The sequence below is a fragment of the Centroberyx gerrardi genome, chromosome 20 (assembly GCF_048128805.1).
Source record: "Centroberyx gerrardi isolate f3 chromosome 20, fCenGer3.hap1.cur.20231027, whole genome shotgun sequence".
Lineage (NCBI taxonomy): Eukaryota > Metazoa > Chordata > Actinopteri > Beryciformes > Berycidae > Centroberyx > Centroberyx gerrardi.
This window is the reverse complement of record NC_136016.1, coordinates 1,357,604-1,380,394: the sequence shown is the minus strand read 5'-3', so window position 1 is coordinate 1,380,394 and position 22,791 is coordinate 1,357,604. Positions and strand designations below refer to the sequence as shown.

Below are 22,791 nucleotides of genomic sequence, written 5' to 3'. Positions count from 1 at the left end.
AATATCTTAACAACCTGGCACCTACCTATTTATCTGATATGCTTGTTCCAAACTAGCCTTTTAACGATCCCTACAGCCAGAACCAAATGTCTGGGAGGCAGCATTTAACCTCTGGAACAGAAACACTGAAACTCTAGATTTTTAAGAGTAAATTTACAACTCCCTTTTTTACCACTGCATTTGATTAAATTCCTTTTATATTTTTTCTAATATACTGTTTTATACTCACAACTTCTGTTATTATGTGTTTGTAAAGCACTTTGGGTTGCATCACTGCATAAAATAATGCTCTAATAATGTTCTATAAATAATTTTGAATTTCAGAAATTTGAAATAAAACAAATATTGAATTCTAATCTCTAGTAAATCCCAAAATGCAAGAGGATGTAATATTTTCTCAGAAATATGTTCTAGACAGCTTAGCAAGGTTCCAACATCATCACAGCATAGCCACCAGTATACACTCAGTAGACAATTCATACATACTCTCCAGGTGCTGTCCATGAAGAGCCTGAAGAAGCAGATGAAAAAGATAAAGAAGATGACCGTGAAGGACATGGTGACCGCCCTGGTCTCCTTCTACTGGTCGGTCCTGGTCGGGCTTCTCCATGTGGCATTCAGCGTGGCCCGAGGATTCTGCCGGATTATCTACAACACCTTCCTGGGAGGCAGCCTGGTTGAGGGGGCCAAGACCATGAAGGTTGGTATACATAATTAGAATAGGATAGAGCTGGGTATCCACGGGTACTTAAAAAGTCAAAAGCCATGAACGTGTTGTTTTTTTTAAAGATTTTTTTGTTGTTGCATTTTTGCCTTTATTAGACAGTTCAGAGTTGAGAGAGACAGGAAAAGACTGGGAGAGCGAGAGGGATGACATGCGACAAAACTCCTGGCTGGATTTGAACCCAGGACGTCGCATTTACATTGTACGCACCTTAGACCACTGAGGCACCGGTGGTCTTATGTTTTACTACATTACTTTGTCTTTCAGTTGGTCACATTCTGCATGTCCACTCTTAGATTAATACAGAACAGGATTAATAGAATATGCCGAACATGGCCTTTATATCCCTAAACATTTCATTTCCTGGTGTCCTTTTTCTTATTATGCCCATTTATAGTTTCACAACTTTCATTAGCTATGTTAAATTAAAAATAAGCTGGTTTTGCCTTTTTTTTGTTTGTTTCTTTATTTTGGTCTTTAAATTGGTCTTTAATTCAGTTCCAGGTAGCGGTGAAAGTTTTAAATTTGGCTTTCTAAAATCTGCTAATACACTGTAGTGCCTTCTGCGCAAATAGTTAACAACATTAGGAGTTGAAGCTTATTCTACTGTTGCACTCATAGTAAATATTTAGTAAATCACTCTCGATCATAGCCTCAGCTAGGCTAAATACCTTAAATGGAGTGTAATGTAGTAGGTGTGAATATTTCAATTAAAAGAGCAAATCAGCACTAAATCATGTTTTTTGAGCTGTAAACATGGTTATATGGCTTCTATATAGTGAATAGCATTAATCCTGTACTTAATTTCAACATTTTTCGAATTAAGTACTGCCATTTGCCTTCAGGTGCAGAAAATTTATGTTGCACTGCTCTCTATGGGCTGAAACTTTCTGTTGCACTTCTAGCCACACCTCAATCAGTCAAGGCAGGTATTTCACCATTGGCAACGTCAAATAGTTTGCAATCGAAAATTTTTACCACCCCTAAGTAGAGATTGGTGATATGTTATCACAGACATACACCCCTATTCTCTTTCACTCCCCATCCCACTTTTTCACTTTCAAAATCGTGTTCTAAGTGGAGACTGGCTGAAAACAATGTTTACGCACTCTGCTAGCTGCACTAGGCAAGGTTTTTCTGTAAAAATGTACCCTAAATCACAAAGTGGGTCTGCAACGGAGAAGTGTGTTCCATCCCCCCTAATTCAGATGCCGTACATTCACCCTATTTGCCCACATTTAATTCTGGTGTTGTTATGGTCACCTCCATCTTAGGAAGTGACAAATCGAAATGAGTGAAATCCAAAAGTGTCTCCTAAACAGCAGTGAGTGAGTGAGTGCTCCGTCCAAAGAAAGCTGGACTCAACGATGGCTGAACCTCTTCACCACCTCCACCCCCACCACACACTAACGCCTGAACTACACAGCATGCGTAGCGTTCGTATCTGAACTTATTGCGGCCTAGTTAACCTGCTACACCAGTGACTTATGTCACTTTTTTTGAGAGTGTATGCATATTGTTGCTAAATAGAATGCTTCTCAGCGCCTATCCATAGATAACCTCATCTCCAACATTTATTTAAGTGACACTGGCTCATGTATCCTCTATTTGGTTAACTGACATGGTGATAAATGGCTGCAGTAAGCAAATCTTGGCATTTATATACATTTATATGGCGAACAGACGGATGTGTAGTCGAAGGTATGTGTATTTCCAAAGTTGCAGCCCCAATCCGGCTCCATCTGCAGATCTGTCAACGTGCTGCATGCGCAGCCAGTGCAGTAGGCTACATTGAAGTAAATGGCTGCGTATCTGATCCAACCTTTCCGACACAAACGCAACCGGTGTAGTTAACCTGTAAGAAGACAGTTTACTGGCGTCCTTCGCAAAGTTGCCTAGTAGAGCTTTAACAGTAACCTTTAAAATGAGGGCCGGGCCTCCAAAGCATTCCGGCACTAGTGTCCCACTGGCATCTTTAAAAAGCCGATACTCTTAAGCTGATTGCCTTAATTTTGTTGCATGAAGTTTGCATGTTTTGCAAGCCTCACCTATCACAGGGTAAAGGTCAAATATTTCTCCTCCATCCCCAGGTGTCTGAGCTGCTAGCCAATATGCCTGACCCCACCCAGGATGAGGTCCGAGGTGAGGGAGAGGAAGGAGAGAAAAGACCATCTGACCGAACCTCTGCAGAGGAGGACCTGGCCGACCTGGCCGTCAATACCGATGAGACGGAGCTATTGTCGGACATCTTTGGCCTGGACTTGAGGAGGGAAGGAGGCCAGTACAAGATCACCCCCCATAACCCCAATGCTAGCCTGACTGAACTGCTCAACTCCCCAGTTCCCTCCCCAACCCCACCCACAGCACCCCCGCCAGAGCTCAGACGGAGGCACCAGGTGAGGAGAAAAAATAAGAAAGTTAATGATTGTTTGGACATATAAGCAGGTGGAGTGGTGTGTTACTTTACAAGGGACTCCTATCATTATTATTATTATCATTATTATTATTATTATTTTTAAGGGTTCAAGTCCATAGGTCAGAACTAGGGATGGGACGATGTGGTAATCTCACGGTTCAATTCGATTCATGATGTGGGGTTCACGATTCAGCCACGATTCGATGTGATAAAAGTTAAATGAATACAAAGTATGATTGTACAACATTGCCATTATTTATTTGACAAAACTATAAATCTTTTTAGCAATGTTTTTCTTGCAATGGTAAAGAAGAATAGTAGCCCAATCAGAATAAAAATGCCTCATATAACCACCTCAATCAGAATAAACTGGCCCATTGTGAATGAAATTTCATTCTGTTTGAGAGGGCTGGTATAACCCTTTCATAATCCAGTCAATGGATAAAATTTCGTCATGTAAACACTCATTCCAATCACTTTCTTTTGTTAGAATATGTTAGAATAGGCTGCGCTTGTTATTAACACTGAGGTGCCCGGGCTTGATGTCGGCCGTGTAGCCCGTTTTTATATCAAGTGCTGACTCCGCCTAACTGGGCCAGTTTTGGCATACGCCGGTGACAAGTTGATCCAATCATTGCGGTTGCAAAACAAAATGTCTGTTGCTGACACTTTTGGAGTCGTATGTTCTGATAAAGCTGTTGCTTCATCAGAAAGAACAGCAGTAAAGCACCCGACGCAGGTCCATATTTTAAAAATGTAAGCCCATGTTAGATTCTGTAGGCTATTTTGCGTATGCCAGAAACTTTTATTGTGATTACATACTGTGAAGCATGTAAGCGCACACCATGCAATCCTTATTTTCATTCTGAGTGAAAAAGTAGGATGCTGTTGGGGGCCGACAGCAAGGGTATATCACCGAAATTCCCCAATATTTTTTTAACACTCAATAATAAATAGTAACTATTTTATTAATAATAATCACAGAAAGTGCAAAGTTCATACAAATCTCTATAATTGTCTGAACAATTCTCTTGACACATTTCAATACAATATAATGCACCATTGGTGAGATATGGGTCCAAATAGCATGGACATGAATTTAATCAGTTAATTAATAATAGTTATAATAACCATAAACACATCAAAATCAATAGAGTTCTGCCTCTAGGGGTCATCAATGTCCATACCAAATTTGAAAAGTTTTTTATAAAAACTGTTCAAGTTTTCAAGTCGCGTTCACATGGAAAGTTATTATATCCCCGAAATAACTTTCGGGGATATAATAACTGTACATCCTAGAGCAACCAAACTTGGCAGGTCTATTCCTATGGTGACCTTTATTTAGACATATTATTAAGAAAATACCTATGAGGAGCAATGGCAAGCTGTCAAACAAAGACATTTGACAGGACACATTCACAGAGATAGACTTTGTTTCCACCATGGCTGACATCTGGACAGCTAACAATAAGCTTTCTAGGTATGACAGTTCATTGGATCAACAGTTCCACTTTGGAGTGCAACAAGGCCGCCATAGCATGCAAACTTATCAGAGGCAGGCACACATATGATGTTATTGGTGCAGAGATAGAACGGATCCATTAATCTTATGGACTGCTAGGCAAAGTCACAGCCACTGTGACAGATAATACATCAAACTTTGCCAAGGCGTTTAAAATGTATCAGCCTGTCAACTCTGCATATGATTCTGAACCGGATGAAGACAATGATGAGGATGTCACATTTACAGACCTTACAGAAGCCCTCTCCACTGACACCAATGATATTGAGAAATACTTAACTGCTAACTCAGACACCAAGGCTGTCTATAGAAGTAGTATTGCAAAATGCACAGCGTTTTGGACCAAGGCAAGCCAATGTACAATAGCATTGGAACTTGTGGAAGACGTCAGCCACAGAAAGCTGGTGCCCACATCCACAAGGTGGAATTCGTTTTACTAGGCAATTTCCAGAATCACCAAAATTCCCATGAATGAGCTGAATAGCCTGTGCATCAAACTGGGAATAAAGTGCTTCTCCAACAAGGAGTTCTAGTTTCTACAAGAGTATATACAAGAGCATACATACAGCAGCATTAGTCATCTTACAAGGGGAGCCTTACTAGCGACCCTCGAAGTTCTGATGTCAAAGGCACTTGACATGAAACACACACTCTCAAGGATGACAGTCAGCCTTCCTAATGTTATTGTAAAGGTGCGTAGACCTATATTCTTAAACCGATATAGCATGCCTACCTATCTTTTGTGCATTTATTTATTTGCAAGGCAAATTTACCATCATTCATGAACAGAGAAAATTTCAAAGTGCTTTACAGATATTCAAAATGTTACATAGAAGTAAAAGAAATACAATTAAAAGAAATAAAAGAGAATGTACATTAAAATGCAATGCGCTTTACATAGACAAAAATGCGCAGATAAAAAGTAGGTAAAAGATTAAAGCAAATAAAACAAAATGAAAACTAGAATATTGATCCCACATGAGAGAGAGAGTGAATGTATGCATATATATATATATATATATATATATATATATATATATGTATATAATTATATTTTTGCAGCTGTTTGCTGAAGTTCAAACTCTGATGGCTGAGAGATGAGGGTTGGACAGAGCATGTGAAGGAGCTTCTGATAGCTGAGTGTTGCGCAACAGCTCCCATGGAGGGCCCTGTTGGGCCGCTGGTGGCAGGTGTAGGTCTCCCCCCGGCAGACCATCTCCCTCTCTCTCAACTCTCTCTGTCTCTCTCATCTGAGCACCTACACCGCCACGTTTGCTGAATCGATCGCATATCTTTGATTTCCACGTTTTATACTGTAAATATTTCTATTAAATTATAGTTGTATATATATATATCATTGTTGTTAATCGTTGTTTGTCGTTAGTTTCTTCAATTCTAGTCAATCAAGTGTGTTTTGCTAGCTAGCGAAATGTGTGGAGTGGTGGGGGTTGCTAAGCAACGTACAGACTCAGAGTAGAAGCCTGCTGCCAGCGGGTGACGCAAATTACATGCGCTGAATGTTTAGCTTGTTGCTAGCAAAAATACTACTTGGACTAGAAAACGGTTACAGAAATCAACGGACCCAGTGCCATTAGAGACATAAATATACATAGGTAAAAATGGACCGACTTTGAAAATCCTGCATTAAACGTAGACTGTGACAGAGACGATTATGTGAAACCCCATTCATTTTCCCAACGGAGAAATTGCTATGGAACCGTGAGCCATATATGGGCATGTGGGCGTCAGACTTACGAGGTCTATGGTTACACTCAGTTTGTCACAATTGATATTTGACCCTATCGTTTTGCATTCTGCTCATGCAACTCGTTAATAATGAGTGTTATGTAAAAAATAAGTGGGATTTATCAATCTTTTTCTGTATATATTTCCCAATTGTTTTCTTATTCCTCTTTTTTTATTTTCCACATATTTATACCCATATTTCCACATTTATGTATTTATTATTTTATTCATTTATTTATCATTGTGGCACTTTCAGTTTAAACTGTCTACACTTGTCATTTGATTGCGCATTTGTTTAATGTGGCCTTCTGGCAATTCTTCCTTTCCTCCCTCCTCTCCAGTCCTTTGCTCTCCAAGTAGGCAGTACATTATTTTATTTTATTTTGCCAAGACTGTTTGTTATGATGGACACATCAATGTGATATAAAGCCCTTCATATCATCAGGGCTGGCCTCTCAAAATGCTCATGGCCAAAAGATGCTTGCTGCTAGCCTACAATTTAGAATTCCAGCAAAATATAGAATAAGCACAGATCCTGTACAGACCCACGGCACGTGTTCAATTAAATTCTATGCGATGCATTGAAGCATTACGACATGGTTGTCGGTTATATCACCTAATTCCACTAACATTACTTAAATACCACAAGGTAATAACGTTACCTACCGTTAAAGTTTGTAGGGCAGCAGAAGACGTGTTATCAAGTTACTGTTTACAAATACCGTAACTAACACATGCAAGTTTGGAGCAGTTGTGGAATTTTAAGTTTTACTTTCGTTTTCACAACGAAGTGCATTGTACTAGTCTACTGGTCTGTGCTATGACATGATGTGTACATTAGGTGCATTAGAGATCAATTTAGATCCATTTCTATACGCTGACCAACTTTTTATTTTGTGGCCGTGCGTTACAGATAAGCCTATGTATGGAAAACACTGCATCTTGAAACCAGAGATGTACTCTAGAGGCCATCTCACAAAGTGTTGATGACTGACTGACTGACCAACTGACTGACTGACTTGAATATGCCTTGTGATGCCCTTGGCTGCGCCGTGGGAAAAATATGTCACTTCATCCATGCCAAGCAAGCTGTGTAAACATCTAAATCACCAACAATGAATAGAAATAAATCGAGAGAAATCCCATTTGGTTGCTTTAGCACAATGTCATTGTTTTTGCTGTGAATGAATGTATTGATGACAAAACAATGTAAAGTTGTTTTGGTAATGTAGCAATTTGCAGGCCGTCACTGCTCATTCACCTGAAATGTATCACTAATGTGCAATTATATAAAGCTAAGGAAACAGTTATTGTAGTAAATAACTTGATCGTTTACTAGTAAAGAGTGATCTGTTTACTTTTAAGACAATAATGAATATTTATTATATATTTATTGAGGACAGTTATAATCCTAAATTATTCAATGATATATAATTTCTTACCAGTTTGTTATTCTGAAGCCACACTGTAATGAGACATTTACCAGTAATTAACTGATCTGTAACTGCCTGTTAACAATAATTTAGCATAATAATAGTGACGTTTGTAATATTGAAATTGTCGTTAATTACTTTTAATACCATTACTGTTGTTTATTGTCAGCCTCTGTGTTTTTAGGAGGCAAAGAACCGAGTACATTGGTTAAATCCATTCCTCTAACAAGAATACTGTTGTTTGGCTCACACAGGGTTTTGATTAAAATCATTGCGCAACCGTCTATCATGCTGGTAGTAACAGGGCTTGTGGGTTCATGACATGAGAGATTTACCTCCCTCCTAGACACGAATGACACCTGGAACATAATGTCAGAGAAATAAGGTATTTTGTAAATCTCTGGCTATTTCTCTGGCTGGTTCGTCTAATTAACTGTTTTCTCTTCCAGTCGAAGAGCTCTTCCTCAGAGGCGAAGGAGGCAACAGAGGAGACCAGATGTGAACCTGAAAAAGCAGAGTATGTGCAAATTTTATCGCATGTCATTTGATATTGCAACTCAACTCAAAGAACATTTTTTTACACTTCTTAAAAAAATACTTCCTATGAGAGTAGAAGAAAAAGATACTTATTGTGCTCAACAGAGGGGCTCATAAAAAGGTCTCACTTCAAAAGAAACATTTACATGGTAATGCAGCCAAAACGATGTGTGCTGTGTTTTATATGAAGGGTGTGATGATGGATGATTAAAATGAATCTGATGCCTTATACTTGAAAGCATCCTAATTTGAGAGCCTCCACTGAGATTTCATCCATTGCGAGTTCCACAGTGTTTGGACGAGATAATGTATACGTTTCATTTCCTAATGTCATAATGTTGTAAGGTTATTTTCCCTTACCACTGGGTAGAAGTTTTTAGATCTATTGGTAATGGTTTGTCATTAATTAATGGCTTGTTGGCCTAAAATACTTTGGCCTTTCTAATCTAACAGTGCAGCAGTAACAGCAACAGTACAGCAGTAATATAACATTGGCTAGCGTTAACATGTTTTCTGATTTTAGGGGTGAAGGTGGAGAGAAGCAGGAGAAACAACAGAAGGATGAGAAGGCCAAACAGAAAATCAGACAGCATCACACCTCCAAGTCAGATGAACCTGATCTTCAGGAGTCTGCCTTCTGGAAGAAGATCATAGCCTACCAGAGGAAACTACTGGTATTGGGGATTTTTTCCTTTTTCAATTTTTCATTTTAAAGCTGCGATAGTTTATGTAAAAATCCATCTGTCTTATCAGCCTAAATCACAACAGAGAAGCGCATCCCATCCTCACTAATTGAGATTCTGCAGATTTGCCCTATTTGCCCAAATTAAATTCTGGTGTCTGTATGGTCACTTGTGGGAAATCTTCACACAGGAAGTTATGAATTGAAACTTAGGAGTGAAATCCAAAAGTGTCTCCTAAACAACAGTGAGCGAGCACTCTGTCCAAAGAAAGCTGGACTTACCAATGTTAGCTCTTTTGCCTCTCTTGTCCCTTGGGTATAAAGTAATCACAGTCGGGACAGATTGGTAGACATCAGCATGCTGTGTGCAGTTTACTGACATCACATTTCATGACTTCTGAGTATTGAAGTGCTCAAGTGCACAGTTACCTCTCGCTGACTCTTTTGGGCCGGCAATGTGCACTCAACTTTATTAGGTACACCTCCAAGTAGCTCTTCCAGACAGTGAGTTTTGTGTAAATAAAGCCACTTTGAACGTGGTTTGATGGTTGGTGTCTACTGGCTGTTGGTAGTGGCGTTATGGTGTGGGAATGTTTTCTTGGCCGACATTAGGCTCCTTAGTACCAATAGATCAATGGAGCATCATTTTAACTCCACAGTGTACCTAAATAATGTTAGCCTGGTAAGACCATCCTGATCACGTGACCTCACATTCTGTTTCGCTCCACGGATCAGTCTGGACTTCTAGCCGCCCCCATCGATTTCCTGAAATTACAATGTAACCGGGCCAATCAGGGACGCAGCTGATGACGTGAAATACAGGCCGCCGCTGGCAAAACAGTAATGCCGTCTCCCGAAGCAACGAGCGATAACGTTAACGTTAGTAGAGTAAACACAGTCATAAGTGCAGTTATTGCAGAAATAGACTCAATAACAACAATTAAACAAGAACAAGAGTATGCACTAGCGGAGTTTCTCGGCGGAAAAGACGTTTTCGCCGTTCTTCCGACTGGATTTGAATTTGGATTCGCTGATTGGCTGAAGGAGTTTGTCTGTCAAGGCAAGTACTGGGGTATGTCAAAATATCTCAAAAAAAGCCATTTGTGGTCTCTACAGGGGAGTTGAGAGTAAACATGACACAATTCTACCATTACACACATTTTCACTAATCAGGAAATCACAGAACTATTTTTCTCTGCCACAGCACAGATTGCTGTGGGGTGAAAGTGTGTTACTGGCGGCGTGATCTAGTTTTATGGATGTTCATCTCAGATTGTAAACAATTGCACATGGAGCTGGGTAGAGTTTGGTAGAAGATTATCCAGGTGGATATGGTCTGTTGCTGCTGCTTTCCTAGCTGTGGATATAAATATGTCAGTTGGTCGCCATATCATTTTCACAGACTGGCTTTTTTGGAGATATTTTTACATACCCAATTTAGACTCATTATTAGCAGACAGAGGCCTAGCAATAGAGCTCGCTGTTTCAACCGACAGCTGACCCAGGAGTCAATATTCTCTGCTGGTCCAAATAGCCTACTACAGGTATGTAAGAGACAAATTATATATTGGTACAAAATCGGCAAACTTATCCTTTAAATACTCGGAAAACATCACTTATTTCTCCACAACACTAAACATGGCTGAGACACAAAGCAAAAAGAAGAATTTTTCTGATACAAAAATGTCAGTTTTGGCAACAGATTGAAGCCCCCATCCCGGCCGTGCTCCGTGATCCAAATTTCCCAGCAGCAAATTCTCCATTACCCTCTATCCAGCAGTTCTAATGAAATTGCCCCCTCACCTCCGCCTTCCAGTAGAGGTAGAAGTCTCTGTCATCATTCAAGAGGGAATATCCCCTCTTCCAAATCCCTCCAACCAGCCAAGATCAAGACAGTCTATTCCCAGGCGCAGTCAAACAACTCCAGACTCACCCCAACCACACATGGCTCATCCTTGTGCCACTGACATATACGAGTGGGCAGTCACCCATTTGCAGCGTGTCCTTGAAGAAAAGAAAATTACTTTTCACCGCAACAACAACAAATCAGAATTATTCCAGCTTTACACAGATTCCCTCTGCACTGATACTTCTCCAGCCACAAACACAACAAATCCTCCCGCACTGCCGGGTTCTCAACCCAATATCATCGCCTCTCTCTCATCCCTGTGTCCGCAGGCAGCACAAAATACCCTTGCACCCACATCCCTCCAAACCAGCATCCCTTCATCTTTCCTTTTTTCAGCCAATACCAATACGGCTTCCATGCTCCTTCAGGCCCCTCTTCCTCCTCCATCCCAGAAGGCACTACCTTCTGGGACCCAAACGGCGGCAAGCCATGGTGGTCCCACCAACCCAACACCTCTACTATCTTCTGATCTGTCCTTTTTCCCCTTCTGGACCTAGCCTTGTGGTTTGGTGGCGCCGGACTCTATTCTTACCACGTTCTCTTCACCTTCCAGGCAGCAGGACGCCTCCAACAATTCAACCAGGGCACATACTGGGGCACCCTGGACCCTGAGCTTTACTGCTGTATTTTTGCCACCCATTCTTCCCTGGCATGCAAACTATGTGGCACACCTTCCCATCCTGTTATGGCATGCATCATTACTTTTCCTCTTCCACACTCCTTTGCTCCTGCTACACGCAGATCCCAAACGCGTTAATACTCAGACATTCTCGTATAGCTCTGTTCCTCAAGGCTTCAACAAAAGAGGAAGACCCATCCTATACCAGGGCGACAGGATGGTGTGCAATAATTTCAACGACCTAGGTTGAAATGTATCTAGCTGCTGTTTCCTCCACACCTGGCCCTTCTGTGGAGGAGCCCACTCCACGTCCAGCTACCCACCAAACATGGTTCATGACTAGCTAAGCATCTCAACACACCAATCAAAATCAACACACTAGCCACCACTTTAAAGAGCTGCCCAGATCAGTTCGTTAACTTCCTCATCCACGGCTTCACACATGGCCTCCAACCAGGTATTCTAACCACAATCTCAAGTCAGTCCTTGCCGAGCCCGACACCGTCAATAAGCTCCTGGCTAAAGAAGTGAGGGAGGGTTTCATGATAGAACCATTTAGTAGCCCTCCATTCCCAGTATAACGAAACAGTCCAATCACCATTGCCACCAGGAAATACTCCAGCAAGAAGAGATTAATCATCAATCTTTCCACAGTCTCATCTCGGGATGTGGTTGAAATCTGATGCAGTTAGGCTTAGCAGCTGTCGTGGGTCCAAGAGTGCAGTTTACCTCAAAGTGGACAGCAGCGGACAGCAGTGGACAGAGTTTAGCTGCAAGAGGGAGAGAAAGGACGCAGCGCAGCAGCCAGCATGGAGCACCAAAAAAAACAAAAAACGCTGTGAAAAGAAATTCAGACTCTTGACGCCAGACTCCAACTTCTACTACTACTACTACTTGGTCGACCTCAGCCGGACTGTCAAAAGGCTGCTACACACACTCCGTTCCACCATGAGGCTGGCCAGCTCGCTGGTCTTCTCCGCTCCGGTGTCCTTTTTCAGTACCCTGACATACGTAGGCATGCTCAGGTGTGTTGTACATGACAACCTCTGTCTTCTTAGCGTTCAGGCAGAGGCCCACCTGACTGCATTCAGTCTCCACTTGGAGGAGCAGTTCTTGCACCTGTCCCACCTCATCAGAGGTGCACTCCAGTTCCAGTTCCATTGCACTCCAGTTCCACAGTTTTCAGCCACCATCTTCAATTGATCCCCGCAAGCTCCAACACTTGATCACGGCATCCCAAGAAACTATCCTCAATAGCCTTGTTCCCTGAACAAGGTAGACCTCCTCACACGTTAAATTCGAACGCACAGTATACTATCCCCTATGATCCATCTTGCCACAAGTCTTTCTGACCTCTCCATCCAGACTCCCCGTTTTCTTGTTTCATGTAGATTCATACTTAAGTTCAAACCTTTATACAACCATATACATTCCAGACTAGCCTGCCACGCTTCCCCCCGAGACCCTCTTTTCATCACCGAGACAGGAGGAATCGGCACACGCTTCTGGTTCCACCACCATCTATGTCAAGCTCTATCCAAATCAGGAATATCCCCTGAACTATCGGGGCCGCTTCCAGTCATGGAATTCCTGACCATACAATAAAAAGTCTTGGCCGTTGGTCATCACAAGCCTACCGCAGCTACATCCACGGCAATCTCATCAGCCTTCCCATCGGCGAGACAGTGCCCCTGATTCATCCCTCCATCCACGACCCCTTGTTCGCTCGATAAACTGTATAGATATATCTCATAGTCTTTGTTAGTGAATCTCTTGTTAAACGTGCCAGTGGCCAGTATGCCCAGGGTAGAGAGAACTTGAATATGAACTGAGATGGCATTAGTGCTTTTGGTCTCTCTTTCCACTGTTGAAGAAAGTTGGAGGCAGAGGTCCAATAAAATAGGCTTTGGAAAACAAAACCAACTTAGTAGCCATTCATCACTCTCAATTAAAAAGTTAGTGTGGTCTCTGAAAACTTGCTCCCTTCACAATACAACATGCGCCAAATCATCCATCAAAGCACTTTATGGACACCACAATCAGTGTCTTATTGTCGAATTTTATGATTGAGTTGTACTCCTAAATTACCTCCACCCTGAATTTCCACACCCTCACTAATATTTAAAATGATTGTCAAATAGCCACATCAGTATGCTTAAATGGCACATAATATAATAATATCATATAGTTGGACTATATGCACTGACTAAATTGTTTATGAATGGTATAACATATAACAGGTACATAACATTAATTCTCCTTTTCAAGCATTTGGTGCTATGCGGAAGCATGGTCAGAGCTGTGCTTAAATTTTACAAAAAGTACAAATTGATAAATCCCACTCTTTGCTTAGAAATGGTCATACACATGGTTTACACACATATTTATACGTACATACCAGTGGTGTGCACAGACTCTCTAAGGGGCAGGGGCAAAAAATGAAAAAGGGGCACATCTTCCACCTACACTAACCTGAAGCTACCGGGTTTGGGGGGCATAAGTGCATGCTGATATAGCTCCCCAACTGGGTTGGAGTGACTGGGATGATTAATTATTTATGATTTTGAACTCACATTTAAATAAATTGTCATCGGAATTGAATTGAATTTGGGGAAAAAAATGAAAAATAGGGGAAAAATTGTCTAAAAATAAAACCTTTACTGTATTAGACTGGATTCACAGCAAAATCCTCCTATTGACTGTGTTTTTGAAAATATTAATGGCCTCTGTGTGGTCAATGCTGATGTCCCTCTCAATGGATAGTAGGAGCAGAGAGAGCTTGCCTTCACCACAGCTGTTACAGAGCTTGTTTTTTACCAGCTTAAGCTTTGAAAAAGAGCGTTCCACTGAGGCATCTGCAATAGGACTATAGCTGCTAGCTGACACTTATTTGCCACAGTAACATTAGCTTCAACTCAAGCTAGATGCCTAATTTACACTTCAAAGCTAGCTATCAATAGCTTACCAAAACCATCAATAAAATACGAGATTGATTATAAGCTAGCTAGAGAAAATAACACAGAGCTAGCTGGCGAATACTTACTTTATTATTTGTTTTCTTAATTACAGTGTTGAGGCAAAGACAGCAGCAGTTTCATTGTATATAGATACTGCCTGGATGTTGCAGGATGCAATTTATCTATTTTTCTTGACTGCTGTGTTAATTTAAAGTCTATTTCTACGCTATAGCCAACTTCTCTAATCTAAACCTCTCTATTTTTGAATATGCAAAATCATTTTATATCAACTTGCTAAATTAAATTTAGTCAAGTAAAAAATCCTTTGTTAAAGTCTGACCTAACACCAACATAATTTCAAATCAAAATTGATTGAATAGAATGACATAGGCCTAGAGGTCTGCTAAATGAAAACAACTAAAATGGCATGACCTCATCAACCTACACTTACTGTAAACACACACATGTAAACAGACGACACATGTACACACACACACACACATCCGTGCAAACACAAATTCACACATACAAACACACAGTCTAGGCTGCTGCCTGGCTGACAGACCAATGTGGTAAACAGCAAGTCAGTGCATCAACCAAGATGTTAGGGCCCTATGGTAGAAAAAACATGTTTCCTTGTGACCTTAGGGCAAAAATGAAGTGTCCCATTAGAATGTCCTTTAGAATGTCCCTTTGGATGAAAAAAGTGAGGGTTTTACTAGGGTGCCCCAACAGTAGAAAAAAAACATAATTAATTTTAATTTTTCAGTCATTTTTGCCCTAATGTCACACCAGATGGGTATTTGAGCAGCTCAAATGCCCATTTGGTGTGACATTAGGGCAAAAATGAAGCATGGAAGGGGCCGGAGCGCCGGTGGCTCAACATGTACCGCTACCATTAAGGCAGCGGCACAGGTTTGAATCTGGCCCGTACCTCTGCTGCATGTCATCCCCTCTCTCTGCCCTGTCTTTCCTGTCAGTCTCTACTGCCCTGTATGAAGTATTGGAAGTAGCCATTAGGGCCTGGACCTAACCTGATTAAGTAAAGGTATATACTATAGCTAAAAAACAAAAAAAAAAAAAAAAAAAAAGGGCACTTCGGCACTCACAGCAAAAGTGCACGCCACTGATACATACGCAGTGTTGATAAATGAGGGTCCAGATCTCTTTGGGATCAGGTGGATTGCTCCACATGGACCAGGATCCCTGTGGAACATTTCCAACACCTTGTTGAATCCAGGCGTTGAAGAATTCAGGCTGTTCTGAAGGCAAAAGTAGGTCCTACCACGTACTAACTAGGTGGACCTAATAAAGTGGATACTGAATGTGTAGTAAAATTGTATGCAAGAGTTAATCCTGCTATATTGACATATGCTCTCTCTGTAACATCCAGAAACAGTAGGCATCCTGCTGATCTCTGTGTCTCCCCTCCAGAACTACTTTGCCAGGAACTTCTACAATATGAGGATGCTGGCTCTGTTTGTTGCCTTCGCCATCAACTTTATCCTCCTCTTCTACAAGGTAATGATACCAGCAATCTTGTTACTAATTATTAGTTACAACACAAACTCTTAGTAAGTATAGGAAATCTACATTCTGTGCAGACCGTAGTTCATCAAAGTTATGTAAAGCTATTGCTACGTAAAACATTTAAAATATCTTGAGCCTTTGCATTTTTATCTCTGCGACAGCGGGGGTCTATGGATCGCAATGTCAGTCGGTTGCTCTGTTCACCACTTTTGGTCATGTGGGTGAATGTGTGCTGCATGGAGTTAGATTGCAGACTCTCAGTTGCAGACATGTAAAAATCTGGCTCACATATGACTAAAAATAATTTTCATCCCCCACCATGAAATTGACGGGGGGCTATGGATCAGTCTCTGTTAGTTTGTTTGTTCATCACACATGATCTCAGACACCACTAATTGGTTTTGATGAAGCTTTGGGGAATGATGCAACTCACCACTGCGTTGCATTTTCAAAATTATTCATATTATTATTACAATTACATGTCAAAACAAGGAGACATATTTGTTAATGATTGGGCCAGAGGTGGACTGCATCATTGGTGGGGGATGACATGTTTACTGTTGCCTTGTTTTATTCTTACTCCTGTGTAAAACCAACTAGAGCTTGATTAATAAGTTTCCTTGACCAATAAACTATCTCTACTAGGTTTCTACATCCTCAGCTGTGGTTGAGGAGAGGGAGTTAGTCTACACCAGCAGCCAACCAGACAGCAGCGTTCAGTGGGATCCTCTGGGTAGAGAGGCAATGGAGGAGGTGCTGGGGGATGCCGGGGAGCCACTGAGGCCCATCACTGTCCATTTCGTCTTGGAGGAGAGCAGCGGATACATGGAGCCGACGCTACGCATCCTGGCCATCCTGCACACCGTCATCTCCTTCTTCTGCATCATCGGATACTACTGCCTGAAGGCAGGCTATTGGCTAGTGCTGTCTTAATATAGGATAGCAGTTCTTAAACAATGAGTTGAGGCCCAAAATAGGCGGTGGGCCTAATTCCAGTGAGTGCCCACATGAGAAAAGTACTTGTTTTAGTGAGCTAGTACTGTGGGTAAGATCAAATTTTTCAACTTGGGTACGAGGTTGACAAAGAACTCAAGAACTCTCAAGAACACCCTTGGATCCTCTTACACTGTTATATATTATCATTCTCATATTATCAACAAATGGTTACACAGTTGTATTTGGCAGAAAAGGCTCTGCTCTTGAGAATGGGTTAGGGTTAATGAATCCAGACATTCTGGGGGTTCTACTATGTCATGAACACCATAACATAAAACCATTGCGGCATGGGAAAATCGCTATATGTGGCTACATCATAGTGTACCCACCTGCATTTGTCAAACCACTGAGGCTGAAAAGAACGGGAGAAATTTTTGTTTACGAAACGTTTACCCGGGAAGGCAGGGTTGGCAGCAGTTCGTTAACGTTCCTCATGCTTTCCGACCGTGACATTTTTCATCAAACAAGTCTTAAAATTTATTTTGGTTTATGCTTAGCCACGTACCCTGTCAAATTTGTTAGTTAACTGTGGCCATGTTGTTAAACCAATTGGGAAGAAAAAATTGAATCTTTGTGCAGCTGGGTCTGATAGCGCTGTGTAAACATTTTGGAGGCAAAAAGTCAAAAATTTAAGAAGTCACAAAAAAACACTTTTTCATAAAATGCTAAATGGCAGAAAATCCAATATGGCGGAAATTGACTACATTGATGTCAGTGCTTGATCCAAGGATTCTATGGAAAAACTTTGTTTTTTCTATGTCAAACGGTTCAGAATTTATTAGCCAAAACATAAGATGGCTTGTTATAGCGGCATCATCTGGCAAATCCGTGTAATCTTTGTTGCCTGAGTGGCGACTGACATTTCAAACCTATCTACCAAGTTTGGTTGCTCTGGGTCTTGCAGTTTTCTGAGCTCCAGATACTTTTAGCTGAGAAAAATAATCCTAACAAATATAATTCCAAGGACCACACATGCCAATTTGGGCATCAACCTGACATGGGGTTCATGAGAAGAAAAATCCAAAATGGTGGCCAAAACTTGATGGCAATTGTTTTTCACAATGAGTTGAACTTTTTATGCAAATGTTTTTAAATTGATAGGTTAATAACTTGGCCATTTTTGGACCAATCCCTTAGCTTTTTGCAACCTAAGTAAAGGCACACCCAATTAATGTGCCTGCCAAATTTCATGTAATTCTGTAGTTCATGAGAAGAAGATTTTTAAAGGCTTTTCAGATAATCCAAAATGGTGGCTGAGTACAGAACAAGTGTGGAAAATCTAAGAGATAATGAGGTAAATATTGGACTTTTGGAAACAGTGCGATTGTTTGGCTTCAGAACACTTGGATTATGCTGTTTGGAGTAATATTTGTATTTATTTTTTTTATATTTAATGGTCATTTTTTGCCCTTTTTGGAACTCTAAAGAAACAGTCTCCATTCACTCCAGTTGTTTTGGAGAAGGCTAAAATTAAGCTGCACCAGCTAGCTCGCTGTGTGCTATATATTGACATACAAACTTTACCAGTGTTTCAGATGACATGAGCATAGCAGTAGATAATGACAAATTGCTTTGCATATCAATGGAGACGGAAATTTGTATTGCATATTATTATTTACAGTTCACAAAAATCACTACAAATCACAGCTACCTGAGACATTTTGTGCCATCACTTTTATTTTTCAATGATTTTTGTACTTTGATTGATGAATTGATGAATTAGTTTTACAGTTTATGGAAAAAACTAAGTGATGAACTTCATAATTTCCACTAGGTAGCAGTGCACAAAAGATTCCTCTCATATGGACCTACATTCTCAGAACATTGCACACCTATAGCACATATGGCTGATTTATAATAATTTTTTGAAGCGGCATCATCCGAAAGATTGGCCCTTTATTACATTGCGTTGTTTTGGACCGGACCGGACTATTGCTGCAAAGTTTCATGCATTTTCGTGCATGGGAAAGTAGTTTTTGTCAGAAGACAGAAAGAAAGAAAGCGATAAAGAACACATGCAAAAACAATAGACTGCCTGGCCTGTGGGCCCGGACACCTAAAGAAAGAAAGAAAGCTATAAAGAACATGTACAAAAATAATTGTTGCCTGGCCTATGGGCCCAGCTGCCTAATCACCTGGCACTAAAACAATAAGGGTTCTGCTGACACTGTAGTAACCTACATACACCACCGACCAACAAAATGGGCCCAGAAATGCAAGGTTTATCGCTAATAGGTGTTATTAACAGTGTTAAAGTGTTTTAGGGTGGATTTTTCCTATAACCAAGTTCTTTCTAAGGGTAGGCTATTGGGTAATTTTGTTGTTATGTTTCCTAATAACCAGTGGTCTTAAAAAGTAGAACTGCAAAAATATTTACCTTAATAAGTCATTTATTTTTGTATTTAGTCTTAAAAGCTTAGTTTTCATAATACAAGTGAATAAAATGTCCATGCTTTCAGTTGTTTCCAATCCAAGTGATCTTGTCTCAAGAATGTTCTGGAATCAAATGGCAGTATGATGACACTAAAATGGTTTGTGTGTGTGTGTGTGTGTGTGTGTGTGTGTGTGTGTGTGTGTGTGTGTGTGTGTGTGTGTTTGGGTGATCTAGGTGCCATTGGTGATCTTTAAGCGTGAAAAGGAGGTGGCCAGAAAGCTGGAGTTTGACGGCCTTTACATCACAGAACAACCATCTGAGGATGACATTAAAGGACAATGGGACAGACTGGTTATTAACACACAGTGAGTCAGACCCTCTTTGTGTGTGTGTCTGTGTGAGTTTGTAGGTTCCTATATGCTACATCATCCCTTACAAAGGGAAGACCCGATGATGAGGTCATTCTAGGAATTGATTGGTTTTCAGGAGATGAATGAGAAATTATACACCAGAGGCTGGAATAGGACATATATATACACACACACACACACACACACACACACACATATATACACATATACAGTATATACATATGTGTGTGTGTGTGTGTGTGTGTGTATATATACATATAGATATAGATATAGATATATTTTTATAGAGAGAGAGAGAGTCCAGTTGAACAGACTACCCATTTACAGTTTAGTTAATTTTCCACAATGTACCTCTGACTTCATTTACCATTGCTATGGCCAAGGTAATCATCTTTCTCTCATGTGGTAATTACAGCTAGATGGAGGTCATAGGCAGGCGTGGGATAGTGCATAATGGCCTGATATATCTAAATGCCAGAGCACAAAAGGCCAGTGGGCACATGCAGCTATGTACCTAACAGGCTTGTGAGGAAGTTAAAACTGAAGAAACCAATTACACCAATACAGACTGTTTTCTTTTATATTACATTTTACATTTTAGGCATTTAGCTGGTGGTCTTATCCATAGTGAATTGAAATTAAATTCCTGAATCCCCAACATTGCAAGCAACCAATAATAAGGAGATCAAGGTTCACAGGTCACAGCACCCTGACAATAGATGGAACAAATAGTCCTGTGTCCCTAGAATGATCATGGATGACAGAGAAGTGCTATAGGAAAAGACATAAGAACCATAAGAAAGACATAAAGAAAATAATGTTTTTTTTTCTACTGGATAGATAAACACAATGCTTGTTATAAATAGGATCTCAATGTGGGGGGCAGTGGGGGGCAATGGGGGGGGGGGGGGGCATCCCTGTCGTCAGTACAAAATGCAGTACATAATGCATTTCCGTGTTAACTTTAGCTATTATATTTGGTGAAAATAAATGGACAGTAACCTATTTGAACCAGTTGCATACAGTTGATACAGCCTGGGTAAGAATGGTTAGTTTTACTGCTACTGTAAATGGAGGTCATGCACCATGTGGGATAGTGTAATTGCCTGCTATAATTAAATGCCAAAGGGCAGGAAAGGTGAAAAGTTTGGCATATTGCTTTTGTGTGGAAGTCTCATAACTCCAGGTTTGATGGCACAACAGGATGGTGATTGTTAGCAGACCAAATACTATGGATAGCTAGCTAACGGGCTGAAATGATCTAAACACAAAATCAGTCAGATGTATCAGTGGTGAAGTTACTTCCAAGTCTAAAACAGCACAGAAATGAACCATGTCTATTTCATACTGTTTAGATAGGCTAGCCAAGTCATACGTGTCAAAACACAATCAGCTGTCCTCAGCTGTCTTTAACAAGAGCTATGAACCTCTAATATGGCAGCCAGAGGAGCATTACGTCACCTGAAAGCCTGAAAGTGAGGAAACATCTCCTGCTCCATTTCTATTCAGCCATCATAGAAAGCATCCTCACTTCATCCATAACAGTCTGGTACAGCAGTTTGGACACTCACTCCCGGAATAAACTACAGCGCATTGTCAACAAATCATCCAAAATCATTGGCATCCCCCTCCAATCAATCGAATCACTTCATCACAAACGGACAGTGAAAAGGGCAAGAAAAATAATTTCTGACCCCACTCACCCAGCACACCATGTTTTCCAGCTGTTGCCCTCTGGGAGGCGCTACACTTCTCTGCTCACCAAAACAACCCGTTTTAAAAACAGCTTCTTTCCAACTGCCATACGAACTCTGAACTCCCTCTGACAAATTCCATTATTGTCTATGCTGTTATGGCCATGAACGTTATGCAATACATGTTATGTTTACTGTACTGTGATGTGGGTCTTGTACTATATATTGTATTGATTGTATGATGTACTGATGCTCTTATGTTTCTATGTTGGAACCTGCTTAATGTATTGAAAACAAATTCCACCAGCCTGGCTGTGTGGTCATTAAATAAATAATCTAATCTAATCTATTGACCCGTTGTCAGCAGGATGACCTATTTTTAGTTTTTTGTTTTTTATTTACATGTGTTTCAATATCCAAGGACCCATGAAACCCATTTATAGCCTGTTGTATAAGTTCAAATATTCATGGATGTCAGTCTGAAAATAATACTGGTTTTGCTCCTGAGATGTTGAATTTTTGCAGAGACAACCAACTCTGATGTGTAACCATAACTTATTTAAACTGCTTAAACAGCTAAAGGACATTAATGGTCATGTCAGCCCTGTGGCTCTGACTCTGAAACTATTCAAATGTACAATATATACCCTGATTATATGAAAAGCCCTGTATCAGTATCATTAATGTGGAAATGTCACTATTTAAGTTACAGTTTGGGATGAACGTATGAATAGGTCAGTGGGGGGTTGGAAGCATGGATGGATAGACAAATGTTTATAGCCACTGGGGATTAATAACTACTGCCATTAATGCCCTCCTCCTGTGAATCTGAAACGCATAATGGAAAAATGAATAGCCTACTTGATATTAATTTCCCAGCATTGTAAATGTCATTGTTAGCCTATTGTTTGTGATGGCTAGTTATATGGACTGATGCATGGACAGTTGGTTGACTTTCTTTGATTAGTCTACCTGGATCATATAGTATTTGCAAATAATAATAATGTTTTAACCTTCATGGAGTCCCACATGGGTTGCGTTTACTGCATCAAGATACTATTACTTTGACTCCCAAATATTCTGATTTTATTGTCTAGGGTTTCTGGTATTCATTGTATTGTCCTACTTGGGAAACCTACACACATTGGATTCTTAAGTAATATAAAACAAACCCTAAAAACTATTTGCAAATACTGTTTGATGTATGTATGTTTCTGGTAGGTTGATAAATGTCTTTTGTGCCTTTGCAGTCATCTTTTTTCATTAATGCCCTTTAAAGCT

The 22,791-nt window shown here is 40.5% G+C and overlaps 1 protein-coding gene across 1 annotated transcript in view; it reads left to right on the top strand.

The window, feature by feature from the left end:
- ryr2a (ryanodine receptor 2a (cardiac)) overlaps window positions 1-22,791 on the top strand; it is a 246,807-nt gene that overhangs the window by 198,921 nt on the left and 25,095 nt on the right. Inside the window, exons 103-109 of the mRNA XM_078290909.1 lie at window positions 494-700; window positions 2,815-3,120; window positions 8,291-8,358; window positions 8,902-9,052; window positions 15,980-16,066; window positions 16,721-16,981; window positions 19,680-19,810. Of these exons, the coding sequence (XP_078147035.1) occupies window positions 494-700; window positions 2,815-3,120; window positions 8,291-8,358; window positions 8,902-9,052; window positions 15,980-16,066; window positions 16,721-16,981; window positions 19,680-19,810 (1,211 nt within the window). The remainder of the gene's footprint in view (window positions 1-493; window positions 701-2,814; window positions 3,121-8,290; window positions 8,359-8,901; window positions 9,053-15,979; window positions 16,067-16,720; window positions 16,982-19,679; window positions 19,811-22,791) is intronic.